Below are 18,932 nucleotides of genomic sequence, written 5' to 3'. Positions count from 1 at the left end.
TTTAGAAAAAATATATTAGCAATATAAAAGTGAACAAGTAAAAACTCTTTTTGTGAAAAAAGAGACCGTAGGAAAGGATGTTTTTCAAGGTGAAATGTTAAAAATATTCTCTTTAAACTTAGAAAGTAGACTGTATTTGTCTGATATTATAAGGGAAGCTCTTAGCCTGTACAAAAGGGCAAGAAATAACAGCAAATCTTAAAAATTTAGAAGGAATACAAACATTCTATGATTTATATGTAATAGAATTTTTTCTTATACACAATCCAAAAGTAGCTACAGATACACTATCAAATAGGGTTTGAGTAAGATTATTAAATCTAATGTCAAGTACAAACTGTTTTCTATTCTATGTGCAGGATGCTTAATTTTATTATAAAAATGATACTCCTTAAAATAGCAAGAAAGTGTAAGTTAGTTAAAAACAAATCTAGCAAAAGATATACAAGAACCATGTGGAAAAAGGATAAAATATCATTACAAGAAATTGAAGAAGATAGACTTACTATTGCAAAAAGTGTTAATTTTTCTAATATTGATTTATAGCTCAATGCAATTCCAGATAAAATCCTAAAAGAGTTCTTGGTGGGAGATGAAGGGATGATTCTAAAATGCAGATGAAAAGAGAAAGATCCAAGAATAACTAAGATGATTATACATCTATCAGAAATTACATATTTTACTACTGGCCCAGAGATGACTTGATCAATTGATCAGTAGTCAATTCAATTGATGGCAGCAGTGGTGTTGTGCATGACTATAGAATCTAGGTATCCTCAGTGAATTGTTCTGAGCAACTGGTTGTCCACGGGGAAACAAAAGTATGTCCTTACTTCACCCTATATCCTCAAATCAATTCCAGATTAAGAAAAATGACTCTAATATCTAAAACAGATATTTAACTCTTTTTGAATAACAAGTAAAATTTATCTGATGGTAGTGCAGAAGAATTTTCAAAACAAATTACAACATTCTTAGCCTAAAAGAAAAGATTAATGTTCAGATCTTTGATTCATATGTCACAAAGAGAAGATTTTGGCAACACATTTAACTAACAAGTGTTCTTTGATATCTGTAATATACAAAGAACTCCCTAAATCAGAAAGAAAATAAATAAAGAAAAAAAATTTAAAAAATGAGCAAAGATAGTACAATTTAGGAAAAAAATGTTAATTTTCTATACTTTCAGGGGAATAATGTAGATGTGTAAGATGAAATTCTTTTTAATTTTAAAGGGAACATTTCATCTTGAAAAATGCCCTTTCTTACAGTTTTTGTGTTTTGGGGGAGGGGTATTGGGGAATGAATCCAAGGGCGCTTAACTACTGAACCACATCCCCAGTCCCTTTTTATATTTTATTTAGAGACAGGGTTACACCGAGTTATTTAGGGCCTTGCTAATTTGCTAAAACTGGCTTTGATCTTGAAATCCTCCTGTCTCAGCCTCCTGAGCCTCTGGGATTACACACCTAGCTATTTCCTACAGTTTTTTTTTTTGTTGTTGTTGTTTGTTTACAGAAAAGACTTAGAAGTCTACATGAAGTCAAATGAGGAAAGGGCAGTAGAGAAAAGAGTTCTGCTCTAGGGTGTGGAATTAGATATTTCCAAGATATTGTAAGCAGTGGCACAGTCCATGGTAATGAGAAGCTGTGTGACAGCAGGTCAAAGTGGCTGGAGATAAAGCAAGTCAAATAATGAGGTAGAATGTGGGGTTTAGATGCGTGAAGTTCATGGCTCAATCAGTTTCCCTGAGATCCTTAAGCAATGTGCACTCTTTGTTGAATATTATTTCCACGTATGTTCATGTCATTGATTAATTTTATTTAAACCTTTAATTTTGAGATAATTGTACAATGACATTCAGTTGCAAGAAATAACACAAAAGATCCCATTTGTCCTTTTCTAGCAGTGACACCTTTCAAAACAATATTACAACCAGGATATTGTCATCAAGATACAGTTTCTCTTCCTGCAAGAATCACCTATATTGTCCTTCTCAAAACCACACCCCTCTCCCTCCCATTTTCCTGCCCTCTCACATTTCTCACCTCCCAAAACCCTGACAAGTACCAATGTGTTCTCTATTTCTATAATTTTGTCATTTCAAGAATTTTATGTGAGCTGGGTGCAGTGGTGCATGCAGCAGCAACTAAGGAGGCTGAAATGGGAGGATTACAAGTTGAAAGCCAGCCTCAGCAGCTTAGGGAAGCCCTAAGCAATTTAATGAGTCTCTGTCTCAAAATAAAAAAAATAAAAGGAGGTAGGGAAGTGGCTTAATGCTTAAGTACACCTGTATTCAATTCCTGGTACCAAAAAGAAAAAAAGGAAAAAAAAAGAATTTTATATAAACAAAATCAGAGAGTATATAATCTTTTTGGATTGGTTCTTTACTTAGCATAATTATCTAGAGGTTCATTTAGAATGCATATATATCAGTATTTTGTCCTTTGTGTTGTTCTGTAGTAGAACTCCAAGGCATGGATAATTTGCTCTTTGTTTTATCATTCACTTGTTGAAGGACATCTGGGTTGTTTCCAGCTTTGGGCTATCATAAGTAAAAGTGCTGTAAAGACCCATGTACAGGTTTTTATGTGAACTTGAGTTTTTTTTTTTTTTTACTCAGGGATAGGTGCCTAAGAGAGCAATTGCTGTATTATTTGGTATTTGGCATGTTTACATTTTTTAAAATAAATTCAAATCCTTTGCAGAATGGCTATACTATTTTATAACCTCACCCGTGGTATGTAATCTAATTTCTTTACATCCTTGCCAATGACTTCTGTTCCTGTTATATAAATTTTATTTGTTTTAGTCATTTTGATAGGTATGCAATAATACCTCATTGTGGTTTTAATTTGCATTTCTACAATGTCTAAATGATGTTAAGAACCTCTTCACACACTGATTTGCTATCTGTATATCCTCTTTGGTACAATGATATGTCTTTGGCCCACTTTCTGTTTGAACTGTTGATTTTTTTTCCCCTAACAATTGTTTTTTTAGGTCCTTTCATATATTTTATATACTAACTCTTTGTTGTATATGTGTTTTGCAAAATATTTCTTCTCCTTCCCTAAGTTGTCTTTTAGTTTTCAACCTGGTCTTTTAATAATAAAAATTTTAACTTTGATGAAGTGCAGTTTTCTTTGATGGATCTCACTTTTTATACAGAGTCAAAACTTTGGCCTATTATAAAAGTTTTCTCCTCTGTTTTCTTTTTTAACTTTCATAGTTAAAACAATTTATGTTTTATTGTTAATTGTGAGTTAATTTTGTATAAAGTGTGAGACTGTTTAGTGAGTCAAGATTCATTTTTCTGCCTGTGATTATTCAATTGCTCCAGCACATTTGTTGAAAGGCTTTCATTGAATTGCTCTTGCACCTTTGTCAGAATGAATTGGGCATGTTTGTATGGATCTTGCTCTGCTCCATTAATGTGTGGGTCTGTGTCCATCTTCTCAGTACCACACACTTTAATTACTATAGCTTGTTGATCTGTTTTTAAATCCAGTAGAGAGATTCTTCTCACTTTATTCTTCTTTGACAAAATTATTTAGTTTCCTTTGCCCTTCTAAATAAATTTTAGAGTAATCGTGTCTATATCTATAAAAAATTCTCTTGCTTGGATTTTAATGGAAATTGCATATCAATTTGTGAAGAAATGGCATCTTTACTGTCTTGAGACTTCCAACTCATGAATACATTGTTTAGATTTTCTTTCATTTTTTATATCATCCTTCTGTGGTCTTCCACACATGATTGTTCTGCTTGATTGAAACCTAAGCATCACATTTTTTTTTGGTTTCCTTTTGCTGTACTGGGGATTGAATCTGTGGGTGCTCTAGCACTCGCTTACATCCTCAGTCTTTTTTGTATTTTTTTAACTGTAAGGCAGGATCTTGCTAAGTGCTGAGGCTGACCTGTAACTTGTGATCCTTCCGTCTCAGTCTCCTGAGTCTAAGAGATTACAGGCCTGTGCCATCCATACCTGGTGCATACCATGTTTTTGAGCAATTCTGAATGATACTGTTTTTAAAAATTTTTTTGTGTTTGTGTGTTCATTGATTGAGTCCACAAATATGATTCATTGATTTTCCATTTATGTTGTATTCTGTGACCTTGCCAAACTCACTCTAGAATACTTTTGATATTTCTTAGAATTTTTTTACATGGATAAAGGTGTCATCTGAAACAGAGTTCTATTTCTTCTTATCCTATTCCTTTGCTTTCCTTGTCCTTTACTTGCTATAATGCAATAGACTTTTCAGTTCTAAGTTGGATCAGAGTGGAGAGAGCACATGCCCCGGCCTTATTCCCCATCTGAAGAGAAGATATCCCCTCACTACTCACTACTTACTGCAGGATTATTTTTCAAGCTATGTAGGTTCTCTGTATTTCTGTTTTTCTGAAAGTTTTTTTTTTTTTTTTTTTTTTTTTTTGGTACCAAGAATTGAACCCAGGGGCATTTAAACACTGAGCTACATCCCCAGCCCTTTTTATTTTTTCTTTTGAGACAGGGTCTTGCCAAATTGCCCAGGGGCTCATTGAGTTGCTAAGGCTGGCTTTGAACTGACAATTCTCCTGCCTCAGCCTCCACATATCACCATAGCTGGCTCTGAGAGCTTTTTCTAAACCATGAGTGAGTTGAATATAGTCAAACACATTTTATGTATTGATTGATATCATGTGGTTTTTATTTGTTAGCTGTTAAAATGGCAAGTTATATAGGTATATCCACTGATTTCAAATATTGAATCAGCATTGCATCTCAGGATTAAACCTTAATTGGCCATGATGTATAAACCCTTTAATATTGATGAATTCTATTTACCAACACTTTGTTGATGATTTCTGTGTACATGTTCATGAGAGGTATTGGTCTGTAGTTTTTTTGTTTGCTGCTGTTGTTGTTTGGTACTGTCTCTATCTGATTTGGATGTTAAGGTCTGCCTCCTACAGTGAGTCAAAAAGTATTGCCTTCTTTTCTATTTTATGCAAGGAATCATATAGAGTCGTCATAATATATTTTAAAATCATTTAGTAGAATTCTCTAGCAAAATGATTTTAATTCTTTGCTTGAGATTCCCTTTTTGAGGGAAGGTTTTTCCCCATATTTTTACTGGTGCATTATAGTTGTCAATAATGGTGGGATTTATTGTTATATATTCATACATGCACACAACATAACAATAACATTTGGCTAAGATCATCCCCCCTATTTTCCTATTTCTTCCCCCTTTCCTTTACTCTACTGATCTTCCTTCAATTTTCATGAGATTCCTCTACCCCCACTCACCTTTCTTTTCCTTTTTCCTCTCTAGTTCCATATATGAGAGAAAATATATGACCCTTGACTTTCTGAGTTTGGCTTATTTTGTTTATTATAGTGTTCTGAAGTTCCATCCATTTTCCTGCAAGTGACATAATTTCATTTTTCTTTATGGCTGAATAAGACTCTATTGTGTACATATACTACATTTTGTTTATCCATTTATCCATTTTTGATGGACAGCAGTTTGGCTATTATGAATTGTGCTATTATAAACATGGAGATCTCTCTCTCTCTCTCTCTCTATATATATATATATATATAATATATATATATATATATATATATATTTATATATATATGTAAATTTGATGTTAAAATTTGATGTTAACTGTGTAGCTTGCTTTTAGGTTTACCAAAAGATATTGAGAAAGAATAATGAAAACCTTTGCACCCACTCCTCAGCTGAATAAATAAAATATTGCGAATGTGGTTAACACTTGTGTGGGGTATGTGTGTATGTATAAAAATAAATAAATATAAATATATATATATATATATATATATATATATATATATATATATATATATAGTCTTTAATATTTTAGGATTAATACCAAGGCGTGCTATATGGTGGTTCCATGCCTAGTTGTTTGAGGAAACTCCATACTGATTTCCATAGTGTTTGTACTAATTTACCATGCCACCAACAGGGTAAAGTGTCCCTTTTTCTCCACATCCTCTTCAGCATTTATCATTGCTTGCATTCTTGATGATTGCCATTTCTGACTGGAGTGAGATGAAATCTCAGCGTAATTTTGATTTGCATTTTTTGGGGGAGGAGGAATTTTTAAAGATTGTAAATCCAATTTCCTTGCTCATTGTGGGAGCTATTTTAATCATCTAGTTCCTATTAATTGAGTTGAGATGGTCTGTGGTTTCTGAGGGAAAAAGAATTCTACTTTAAAAAAGGCATCCTTTTATATTAGCCAGAAATAAAATTTGATGTTAACTGTTGGGCTGGGGATGTGGCTCAAGCAGTAACATACTCGCCTGGCATGCGCGGAGCGCTGGGTTTGATCCTCAGCACCACATAAAAATAAAAGATGATGTTTCCACGAAAACTAAAAAATAAATATTAAAAAAAGCTCTCTCTCTCTCTCTCTCTCTCTCTCTCTCTCTCTCTCTCTCTCTCTTTAAAAAAAAATGATGTTAACTGTGTAGTTTGCTTTTAGGCTTACCAAAAGATATTGAGAAAGAATAATGAAAACCCTTGCACCCACTCCTCAGCGGAAGAAATAAAGTATTGCGAATGTGGTTAACACTTGTGTGCTTTCCTCTTCTTTTATTCCTGCTTTGTCCTCTGTCCTAATTATCACCAGCCTGGATTGGTGTTTATTATTCCCCTAGATGACCAAGTAAATTGACTTTTTAAAACTAATGTGGACAACCAATTTAGCATTTATATTTATACTGTTTGATGGGGTTGGCACATATTGACTAAAATGATACCGACAGGATATTATCTTGGCTCATTCCTACAGCTCTCCCAGTGTTTACTCAACTTCCTCAGGATGCAAGGGTAGATGTTGGGAAGAATATAAACATTTCATGTCATGCTCAAGGAGAACCGCAGCCTATAATTACTTGGAGTAAGGTAAGATCTCAACTAAAGCTTCTGTAATATTAAAAACATTGACAGGTGTATTGACCCACTGAAACCCAGGCAATGATTCTCCTATGGATTTATTACTGTTGTGATTTTTGCTAGCAGGCGATATTTTTCATGCTGCAGTAGGTTTATTTCTTGATCCTTTTTTTTTTTAAGTGACTGAATCTGATTTTGGCTCAGGGTTTTGATAAAAATTTTGTCCTTCCTCATTTGCTTGGTGATAAAAACTTCATAAGCGTAACTAAGTTCCTTGAAGAAAAAATTGTTTTGCCACATATAAATTAAGCATTGTCGTGGCTAGCGAGAAACCATTGTAAATTAATAACTCTGAAATGCATTAAAACTAGATCGTTAGCTGACAACAAAAAAAGGAATAAAAAATCCTGATATTAAAGGGACATGTCAAAAAAAAAAAAAAGCACTTCTAAAGGTTGAAAACTTGAATGGCTTTAAAGAAATAATAGATCTTTATTTATATATCTTATTTCTTTTGGTTCTTTGAGCTATAGTCTTGCAACACAATTGCTTCTTCCATTTTAGGTTTTTCATCACAATGAAATGATTGGTCTCAGATTTCAATGTTCTTAAAAAAAATCAATGAAGGTGTACACACTTGAATGACAGGTTTTATGGAAAAGTGTGACAAAATGTGAAATTTGTGAAAGATCACAGAACTGTGTTTACTAAAACCACTTAGTTCATTTTTGTTTGTATCAAATGGCAACAAAGCCACCTATTTTTGCTGGCTCTCTTCTTTTGTACTATAGCCGAGCATGGCGTGAGGTTCTCTATGAAGAATAAGTTCGGTGCCTCCAATTGAGCTTGTGTCCTCTCACATAGTCTTGAGTATTCTTTTGTGAGACAGAAATCTCACTATGTTCCCTGGCCTGGCCTTAAGCGTGTAACACCTCTGCCTCAGCCTCCTGGTAGCTGGCACGTGCCACCATGCCAGTGTAAACTCTTTTTTGATTTAATACTGTCTATCCAAATGTTTTAATACTAACACAAGAACTCTGGGAAATATATATTTTTGTCAGTATAAAGCCTTATCTGACATTCTACTAGATGCTTCATTATCTAATTATACCAGCAAAATATCTCAAAAGTCCACCTTTTGGAAGGTAGGTTCTAATCACATATCGATGGGGTGCTACTGTATGCCAGGTATTTTACGTATATTATCCCATTTCATCTTTATAACAATCTTCCTCAGCTCAAAAGTTTGGAAAGGGTTTGAGTTAGGAAACCTTTCAAATAAGTAGATAAGGGATTTATTGGAAAGCTATCCGATTGCTCCTACTCTAAGCCAAAAGCACGGAGCTGGGAGTTCTGGTACTAAGTGAGAAGAAGGGAGGGGAAAATAATGAATTTGGAAAGAAGATGCAATGGTGGTCCAGACAAAAGAAGGGAAGGGGAAAGACCACCGGGGCCCCACACCTAGGCATCTGGTCTCCTCAGATGTGCCCCGTGTATGATCTCTTTCCAGCTACTCTTCTAGCAAGTAGGTCCTGTCCTCTCTCCTACTTCCCATCACTGCCTAGCCTGAGTTACCATCTGCCTGTCACCTTGGATTTGTTTCCTAGCATTGTCCCAAGACAGCTGCACAAATCTGAAAAACAGATTGTTTTTCAAACATTCTCAGACTCTAACCTTTATGGTTACTCTCTGGCCCGTTGGCCATTACAGGAGTATGAATTCTTTTGAAAAAAAATCTCTCTTGTCTTTGGTTTCATGAGAGTCTTTTGGAGAGGGGCAAGATAATGGTATCTCTACTGCAATCTCTGAAAGCCAATTTCTTTTTCTTTTTAAAATTAACATCATAATGATGATGGACATTTAAAAATATTTTATTTTAAAAAAATATTTTATTTTTTTTGGGTACTCAATCACTGAACCACACCCCCAGCCTATTTTGTATTTTATTTAGAGACAAGGTCTCACTGAGTTGCTTAGCACCTTGATTTTGCTGAGGCTGGCTTTGAACTCATGATCCTCCTGCCTCAGCCTCCTGAGCTGTTGGGATTATAGGAGTGTGCTACCGCACCTGGCAATAAATTCTTAATAATTAGTAGATAATGCACTTCAATAGTAGTTTATATAAAATTAGTTACTTGTATCTTCTTAAAGTATATTTTTTTAACTGGGAAATACAGTTATCTATATACCAGTGCAGCTATCCAAAATGTGTATAAGGAAGTCAAAAATAAGGAAACATTTTGATGTTTTCAGGTGGTGGATTTGTGAGCATTTTTCTCCTTAAAATCGTGTTCTTATTTTTATTGTCAGAATTGTCTTTTAGAAGTAAGCAGGTTGTTAGTACTTTGTATATATCCATCTATTGAGTGATGGTTTTAAGATAATCACATGCTAAATAATACACGACTGAACTTATGATTGTCATATTTATTTTAATTAGAAGACAAAACAGCACTTCTTGGGAATCTCTTTCTTCTCTTTGTTCGATTTATTTGATACCTCCTATAGTGCTTGATACATGGCAGGCACTCAGTAGATATTTGTTGAACAAATGGAGACTACATCAAATGAAGTGTAAATATTTACTGTTTAAGGACCCACGCTTTCTCCCAATGACAACCCTTTTTTACTCGGTAGGCAGGTATACAGATTACTGAGAGTGGTAAATTCCATATTGACAGTGGAGGCACACTGACCATCTACGACGCAGGCCAGGCTGACCAAGGAAGATATGAATGCTTGGCTCGGAATTCATTTGGCCTTGTTGTGGCAAACATGTTTCTTACAGTCACTGGTAGGTATTCAGAGATCCCATTTACAACAACCAGATGTGTTTGCACAGCTTCTTGCAATCCTGGTTCATCTTATTACTCATGTTCCTTTTTGCATTCTTTCTACTCAAATGTGTTAAAAATCAAATCAAAGCTATCTTATTATTTTAAAGTTTAAACTCTGTTAGTGAATATGAAACAAAAACCATTATGCCCAAGGAGCATAACCAGCAAGGATTTGCCAATATGTCTCATGTTATCTTGGAAGTTGGCAATTATAGAATGTAAGATGTACTCATTGCCAAAATGTGGAGCGAAAAATTGAAGCATTACACGGAATTTAATGTGGCTGTTACTCTGGCCTAGTATATCCTAGATTAAAATAAAAAGTTAACCAAACGGCTAAGTAAGCTTTGCTACCATCTTATGTCTGGAAGCATTTATTACTGGCCAAAACAAGTGGTATTGCTTTCTGCATTTTATCATCAGCCTGGTTAAATAGGCTTGTTATAACCTTTTGCTGGTTGATTTTATATCATGTTTTAAAAAAATTGCTTGCTATAGCTTTATAAAAAAAAAAAAAAATACCCCCTTTCATTGGTTCAGTTCAAATTGGAAGTGAGGTTTGGAATGTTCTCTGCAAAGAGGAAGCAATCCAGAGAAACATGGCATGTCCTCTTGTAGGAATTGACATCCAAGTTTTTTTCTTTCTTTCTTTTTCTTTGAAAGTGAGTTTAGGAACTTTTCCTGTACTGAAAAATAGTGTTTAAAATAAAAACTTCAGTTATATGTTGCTACAGTGCTGTTTTGGGCTTTGTCAATCATTCAATTTCCTTATAAATGGGCCAATTTCATAAATATGGGTTTGCATTTATTTTCCTCTTTTTTTCCCTAGCCCTTATGGGTGTACAAGAGAGATTGGGTAACCCTTTTATTCTAAATATAAGCCTGATTAAAAAAGAGATTATCAAATTCTATCCTAAAATATCTATTTTTCTTCTAAATCAGTAGTCTCATATTCTTCCACTTAAATATTCTTTTGAGATATTAAATTTCTGAGCATTTCATCTGTCTGAATACTGTATGCAAAACATATATTTTCATTAGTGACACATTAGTTTTCATGCATTTATTATATTGTATGGTAAAAATATACTAACTGTAGAATATTATTTTGAAAATTGTAAAAAATGTAATTTAGTAACCAAAAAACATTAAATGCATGAAAACTAATGTGTCACTAATGAAAATATATGTTTTGCATACAGTATTTACAATCACATAACAGAGTAAGTAATTCTGTATTGAATATAATTTCTGAATGCTACAAAATCTTAAGTCTCATTCTAATGTTATTCTCTATGAGTTCATGTTTTTCCTGGTTTAAAATCTTTGGTAGTTGTATTTCTTCTTATAAATTTATGGAGTTTTCTTTCTGCTCTTCAACTATTTACGAGACCCGCAAAAAGAGTGTCCTTGAGGTATTTTGGAAAAGAGCCATCATAGCATTTAAAGTAACATTGCTATCTTCACAGATGTTAGAAATCTGTCCATTAAACAAACAAACATTTTTCTGTATCTGTCTCTGTTTTGCTTCATCACACATACAAAAGACTCTAATTGCAGTGAAAAAGCATTTTAGAATCTCTAAAATAAGAATTGCAGTTAATTGACAGAAATTTAACTAAGCATCATTTAATATATTTATAGTTACATATGCATATTTCATATAACTATCACTTAATATATAATATATATTTTAATTTACATAACAATATATTATATATAATTATATATGATTTATGTAAAATGATGGTTAGTTAGAACATCATTTAATGTGTACATATACTTTATATATGTACATGTGTATGTGTGTTTCAGTCAGTTTTTCACACTGTGATCAAAAGAAATAACAAGAACAATTTTAGGGAAGGAATAGTTTATCTGGGGCTCATGATTTCAGAGGTCTCAGTCCATATTGGTTGGCTCCTTTGCTCTGGGCCCAAGGTGTGGCAGAACATCATGGTAGAAGAGTATGGTAGAGGAAAGTAGCTTAGGACATGGTCACCAAGAACAAATATACACCCTGAAGGCACAACCCAAAGATCCACCTCCTCTAGCCACACCTACCTGCCTATGGCTACCACCAAGCTAGTACCTATTAGGGGATTAATACATTGATCAAATTAAAACTCTTCTAACCTAATCCCTTCACCTTTAAACTTTCTTGCATTTTCTCACACGTAAGCTTTTTGGGAACACCAAATATCTAAACCGTACACACACACACACACACACACACACAAAGTAAATTATTCAGATTAAAATGTGTTAAGTAAATCTATCAGATTTTAAACAGCAATAAGTAACATTCATCAATTTTCTGTTCTACTGTGCAAAAAAATTTAAAAAAATTAAAAACCCAGAAAATCAGGTTATAGGGGTATAATAACACAATACAAAAGAAGTTATTGTACCAATATACATGTATATATTTTGCTCTGGGGACATATAGATGAGGGAAAATTACTTTGGGTCTGCTTTTCATAACACATAAATTTCATGGTAGTATTCTTTTATATATAGAGAAGACATGACAAAATAATATAAATTTAGATTTTGATAAATTTAAGACAAGGAGTATGTGTTTGCTTACAAAATCCAAATTAGGCTCGGGGTGATGACACGTATCTGTAATATCAGTGTCTTGGGAGGCTGAGGCAGGAGGATCACAAGTTCAAAGCTAGTCTCAGAAACTTAGCAAGGCCTTGAGCAACTTAGAGTGTCCCTGACTCTAAAAAACATTAAAAAGGGCTGGGAATGTGGCTCAGTATTTAAGGGCACTTGGGTTCAATCCCTTGTACAAAAAAAACAAAACAAATAAACCCCCAATTATCAAAAGAAGGGAAACATATAATATAGAATATACTAATAAAGCATTTTATGGCTTAGACCCTCTCATTTACTAGGTCTTTGTAATGAAAAGGAAAAAATGCATGCATTGTAGATTTGTCCATTCTTGCTTCCCCCACATAACAGTTATGAAATGCTGGAACTCCTCTGTGTAAAAAGTGATACAGAGTATCACATGTTTTGAGTTTCTATTCAACATTGGGGAAAATAGCCATTAAAAGTAATCCCAAATGATAAAAAGTACACAATAACATTCTATAAGAATAATATTATAAATAATATTTATAAATAATATTTATATTAAATAATAAATATTATAAATAATATTTATATTATTTATAAAATGTGAATATTACAGACGGATGTCCACAGCAAGGTATTTATTAATTATTTTATGGTACTGGAGCTTGAACCCAGGGCCTTATGCTTGCTAAACAAGCACTCTATGCTGAGCTATACCCCCATCCCTTTTAAATTTATTTTATTTTTTATTTTGAGAGAGAGTCCCACTAAGTTGCTGAGGCTGTTATTGATTCTGAGCCTCTTGTAGTTGAGTTACAGGTGTATGCTACCAAGAGCATAGTAGGGCATTTATGATAGCAAACAAACAAAAAACAGAGAGGGAAAGTTTCCATGGTTGCAATTTTTTCAGGAAATTCATTTTTCCCCTTAAGATTTAATAGTTTTTAAAAAATATCTATTATTTATGTATTATGTATGTATTATTAGATTTAGGTGGATATATTAGTTTGTTTTTATGTGGTGCTGAGGATCAAACCCAGTGCCTCATGCATGCTAGGCGAGCACTCTACCACTGAGCCATCACCCCAGCCCCAAGATTTAATAGTTTTTAAAAAAATAATTTAAACAGATTTGGATAGCCTGTAAGGCTAATACGGTATTTTCTAGAACCTTTTTGTTTAGGGTGTCCTCAGATACTTATACTGGCAAATATTATTTGTGTCTGCACACTTCTTTTTCTTTGCTAGATAATATTTGGCATCTGAGTGCTACTCATTTTATTTTAGACCCAAAGGGAAAAAAATCTTCTGTTCAAGAGCAATTTACTTTAACATCTCCTTTCTAAATCGGCATAATGACATACTCAGTCAAACTGACAGCAAAGACATTTATATTGAACATTGAAAGTGTGAGATGGTGGGAGTAAGTTATCAGACTTTCCTGATCTCAGGCACTCTGGATAACTTCTTCACCCATAACTGGGATTCATTTTCTTATTTTTTAAAAAAGGTAGAATTGTCACCTCTCGAGTCCTTTTTGATTCATTATTTCTTTTTCTCAAGTAGACCAAAATGTACAATAGTAATAAGGAGGTAGTTTACACTGTATCTACACGATAGAATTCTTACTCATATAATGAATGTTAGTTAAAATATTTATTAGTGAAAAATGCAAAGGTGAAACTGAGTTTCTTAAATGAAAAATTTGGAGCACAAGTAAATAACATGCAAACTGTTCTAAATTATATAAAAATAAATTTAAATTTAAGCAATGCTGTCATCTCTGAAATTTTGGTTTTCGTACCTTAATTATCTATGGCACATTTTCTATTGATGGAAGTAGAAAGTCTCTCCCTCTCCTTTCATCCCTTATTTTCTTCACAGCTCTTGATTATCAACTTTAGTCACCCTTACTCTGAGCAGTAAGACTGAGGATCTCCTCCTGATTTCTTCTCCTTTCTGTTCTTTAACCCAGCTACTAAGTCTTCCACTTTTTCCTTCCAATATTTGCATCTTTCTTCTTTTTTTTTTAAAATTTTGCAGTGGGGATTGAACCCAGGGCCTTGTGCATGCTAGGTAAAATCTTTATCATGAGCTATTTCCCCAACTCTACTTCTCTTCTTTGCATGGCTTCTTCCTCAATAGCTCTTCCTCTCACCATTTCTTTTCTTTCTTTCTTTCAATTTTTTTGTATTTAAGTTGAACCCAGGAGTGCTTAACTACTGCTTAAGCACTAAGTTGCTTTGGGCCTTGCTAAGTTGCTGAGGCTGGCTTTGAACTTGTGATCCTCCTGCCTCAGGTTTCCTAGCCACTGGGATTACAGGCATGTGACACCGCTCCTGGCCATTCTATCACCATTTCTAATTTAGACTTTTGTTTCAGCTCTCTAATTGGTCTTCCTACCTATGATATTTTCTACTGCAATTAAATTCTTAATTCAGTCACTTATTGTTGAACTAAATTGAATAAGGATTTAAGGTTACCTTAGTTGACTTTTAGTCTGTGGGGCCCTTTTTACAAAGTTAATTACATGAACTTTATGGAACTCATAAAGATATTACCAATAAAATAACATTTATCATTTATTGGGCATTTTATCATGTGTTCCAATACTATTTACTAATTAACTTATTTGATTTTTGTGGATTATTGTTATTTTTTAAAACTCTGAATGACTAATTCACTGACCATTTCACACTTGAATCCCAACTTTTGTCATTATGTAGAGAAATTCTCTTTTTATTAGCCACTGAAGCTGTTGCATAGTAAAGAGTGGACTTAAAGGTATCAGAAATACTAGCTATATGCACTCAAGCATGTTAATGAAGTGAAATTGAGAATTGAATCATTTAAAATTACTATTTTACTCTACTTGCTAACTTACTTGTTAGTTCACATATTAATTAAGAGGTACACGACAATCTTTGTTTTCCTGTCCAAACTTTTACAATGGGTGAGGAAATATTTCTGTGAACACTGTCATCTGGTTAGTATCCATACACATACATTTTATAAAACTTTTAAACAAAATCATTTTTTATATGTTTTATATAGAAAGCCTATAAAGAAAGCACATTTATATCCTCAGGTTAACCACATGTTTCTCAAAATTTTAGCCTTAAATTTCAACGTTAGTAAGTTGCATTTCCAGATTTTCAGTGTTGTAGTATTTGGACAGTTTTTTTTTTTTTTTTTTTTTAAGAAATTATAAGGAAAACCAACAATCAAAATAAAAGTCATAATCCAAACACAAAAACCTTAAAAAACCGTAGATGGTACCTTTCCTTTTCCAGGGGAGATCTCCAAGGTAGTGAACCTGTCTGCATGTTTAACGATGCAGTGACGGGCAGCGCAGTTAGGTCTGCTGAAAGAGAATAATTTTGCTCAGACAGTCGATTCACATTAAGGTCATTTAACGTGCTGTGCAAGTACCTCTCTGGTTTCCTGGGACAGCCCTCACAGTATTGGGGTTATTCTTTTAGGGGAAGAAAGATCAAGTGTGATAAGGTGTATTTTAGTTAAAATAGTTGCATTATCTGGCTAGTTTTCTCCCCAGGGGAGAAAGAAAATATAAAAAGTACTTACGAACCTCACTGGAAATTGTGAAAGAAACATGGCCTTTATTGAGAGCTAGGCATTTTGGAGCGAGATTGACTGAATTTGAGTGCAGAAGCTGTCCCTCTTCTGGGTTCGGTCCCCAAATCACCCAGAACCAGGATTTTGGTGTGTGGATACAAGAGCAGTGAGTGACTGTGTGACCAGCTCCCCTTTCCTGAAAGGACTCAGCTTTACCATTTGATTTTACCATCCGTGGGGATGATGGAGTCTCAGAGGTTACAAGGATAAGATAGAAAGTTAGATGCTCATTTAACAACTTCAAACATGTATTTATTTCAAATATCTACCAAGGCCTTTTACTCATATGCATTAAGCCTGAGATTTAACAAAGAAAAATGATCCAGTTCTCCCTCTACCTCTGCAAAATTTTCTTTTTTGTTTTTTTAATACATGACAATAGTAGAATGCATTACACTCATTATTACCCATATACAGAACAATTTTTTGTAACTCTGTATATAAAGTATGCTCATGCCAAATTATGCCATTATACATGTATACTTTTTTTGCATTACAATTCTTAATACACATATATACCACAGAATTTTTCATAAAAAGATGTAGAATGTTCTTAAAATTTTCTGATCATTCTGTTTTTTTAAGCCCTGAATTGAGGGTGTTTCAGAGCCAACTAACATACTAACAGCATTGATTGATTCTAATGTGGCCCCAACAAACTGCTTTGCATAACACAGTGCTAATCTTGAGAAGATTTATGGACATATTTTTTTTCAATTTGTACCAAATTAAATAAACACTGAAATAAAATGAATAATTAAAAAACACATGGTTTTAGGGTTCAATGGGTTTACCATATGATGTTTTAAAAAGTCATAATTAAAATTACATAAAAATGAGAAAGTGTTTTGCTAAGGATGTTTTTGTGTGAACATAATACATATTTAATGTACTTTTAAGAATCAAGAACAAACAATTTGATGTGTTTTCTATTTGTACACTTAAGAATTTAATTATTTCATAATAATATATGATACATAATATAAATACATAATAATAGTTACATATTATGTCACCTTTATTGTTATTTTTTTTTAATTCTACTTATTAGTTGGTATTTTGTTAAGATTGAAAAATACTAACCAAATTGACAGATGATAGGATTACACATTATCAACTCATGATAATAAATAGATTTTTTTTTTACAGGTTTTAAAGCACCTTATATTTGCATTAGGATGTGTAGTTTTTGGAAGAACTTTTAGAAATCTGATATTCACACTGATCACCTGCTAAGCCCTGTACATAATTTATGCTGGGGAAATTGTGTTATTTCCCCTTTATGGGTGAGTTAAGAGATGAACATGAACATTGCATAATCCCTTAAGCTTATAAATTTTATACAACTGTACAGCAAAATGATTTTATAAATAGAATAAAAGCAAACTTAACAATCAAATAAAATTTAGATTGTTAAATAATGTTTTTCTGAAATTTGTACGTCATCTCCCCAAGTTCTGTTGGCTACAGTAAACAGTTTTGTCTTCTCACTAGTGCTATGTCATATGTGAAAACTCAATCCCAGTGCACAGTTTTTCTTACTTTCAAATCTAAGAATACCTTTGGGAGTGTATTTATCCTCAGCTGCAGAGAACCAAAGATAATACTTGTCATGTATAGAAGCACATCTATGTTGGCCTGCTTTTTGTTTCTGTGACAAAATGCTTGGGGAAAAAAAAAAAACTTAGAGGAGGAAAGTTTCATTTGGCTGATGGTTTCAGAAGTTTCAGTCCATGGTCAGCTGGCTGCATTGTTGTAGGCATGTAATGAGGCAAAAACAGCATGGCTGAAGAAAGCTGTTTACCTTGGCAGCGAGGAGCAGAGAGAGACTTTGGAGGACATTCCAGATACAAACCATATAATAATATAATTAATGCTACTTTCTACACTGAGTTCTCAAAGGGAAGGACTGAAAAGGAAATGAAGAGAAAAAAAAATCTTGATTATATAATCAGGTCAGCCTCTATGCTACCAGAGGTTGATTTGATTGATCTTGGTTGCTTTATTTACAAGTGAAAGTCACAAATTAAGTAGACTTATTCTTTTTAAAGCTTGTTTAATTATTTTTAACACATATTAAGTGTCCATGTTAATGGGTAAAGTGTGAAATTTCCATACATACATACAGCATGCACTGATCAAATCATTCCTCCCAACCCCCTTGACCCTTCTCAAACTCTAGTAATTACTATATTGTTTTGTCAACATTTTGTTTAGCTTCCACATATAAGAGAAAAAATATGCAGTACCTGTCTTTTTGTGACTGGCTTATTTCACTTAAACATAATGTCCTTCAGTTGCATCCATTTTACTGCAAATGACAGGATTTTATTTTTTTATGGCAGAATAATACCCCACTATCTATTTAATTTTTTTTTTTTTTTTTTTGGTAATTGTAGATGGACACAATGTCTTCATTTTATTTATTTTTATGTGGTGCTAAAGATTGAACCCAGTGCCTTACACATGCTAGGCGAGCGCTCTGCCACTGAGCTACAGCTACAGCCCCCACTATCTGTATATATCACATTTAAAAATAATCCATTAATCTGTTGGGGGCGCCTAGGTCAACTCCATATCTTTGCTGTTGTCAAATAATGCAACCATAAACATTATCATGCAGTCATCTCTTTGATATGCTCATTTCATTTCCTCTGGATCTATATTCAAAAGTGGTATTACTGGATCATATGGTAGTTCCATTTATTTTTTGAGAAATCTCCATATTTTTCTCCAGTGTGGCTGTACTAATTTATAGTCCTACCAAGAGTGTTTTACACTTTGTTTTTCTCCAATTTTGTCAACATATATTTTTTGTTTCATTTATGATAGAGTAAGCTTGTTTTTGCGTTTTTAAAAAAATCAGATTTATGTAGCTATACAGATTATATTTAGTTTTCTTATAACTATTGTAATTGATTAATTAATTAAATGCACTCATTTCCTTTCATATC

General features: G+C 33.3%; 1 protein-coding gene across 1 annotated transcript in view; it reads left to right on the top strand.

Annotated features, from left to right (window-relative positions):
* Positions 1-18,932, top strand: part of Pxdnl (peroxidasin like) — a 431,430-nt gene that overhangs the window by 327,666 nt on the left and 84,832 nt on the right. Inside the window, exons 13-14 of the mRNA XM_076836074.1 lie at positions 6,814-6,926; positions 9,555-9,711. Of these exons, the coding sequence (XP_076692189.1) occupies positions 6,814-6,926; positions 9,555-9,711 (270 nt within the window). The remainder of the gene's footprint in view (positions 1-6,813; positions 6,927-9,554; positions 9,712-18,932) is intronic.

Source organism: Callospermophilus lateralis, chromosome 16 (assembly GCF_048772815.1).
Source record: "Callospermophilus lateralis isolate mCalLat2 chromosome 16, mCalLat2.hap1, whole genome shotgun sequence".
Lineage (NCBI taxonomy): Eukaryota > Metazoa > Chordata > Mammalia > Rodentia > Sciuridae > Callospermophilus > Callospermophilus lateralis.
The sequence above is the reverse complement of the archived record's forward strand: the minus strand, read 5'-3'. Positions and strand labels throughout refer to the sequence as shown.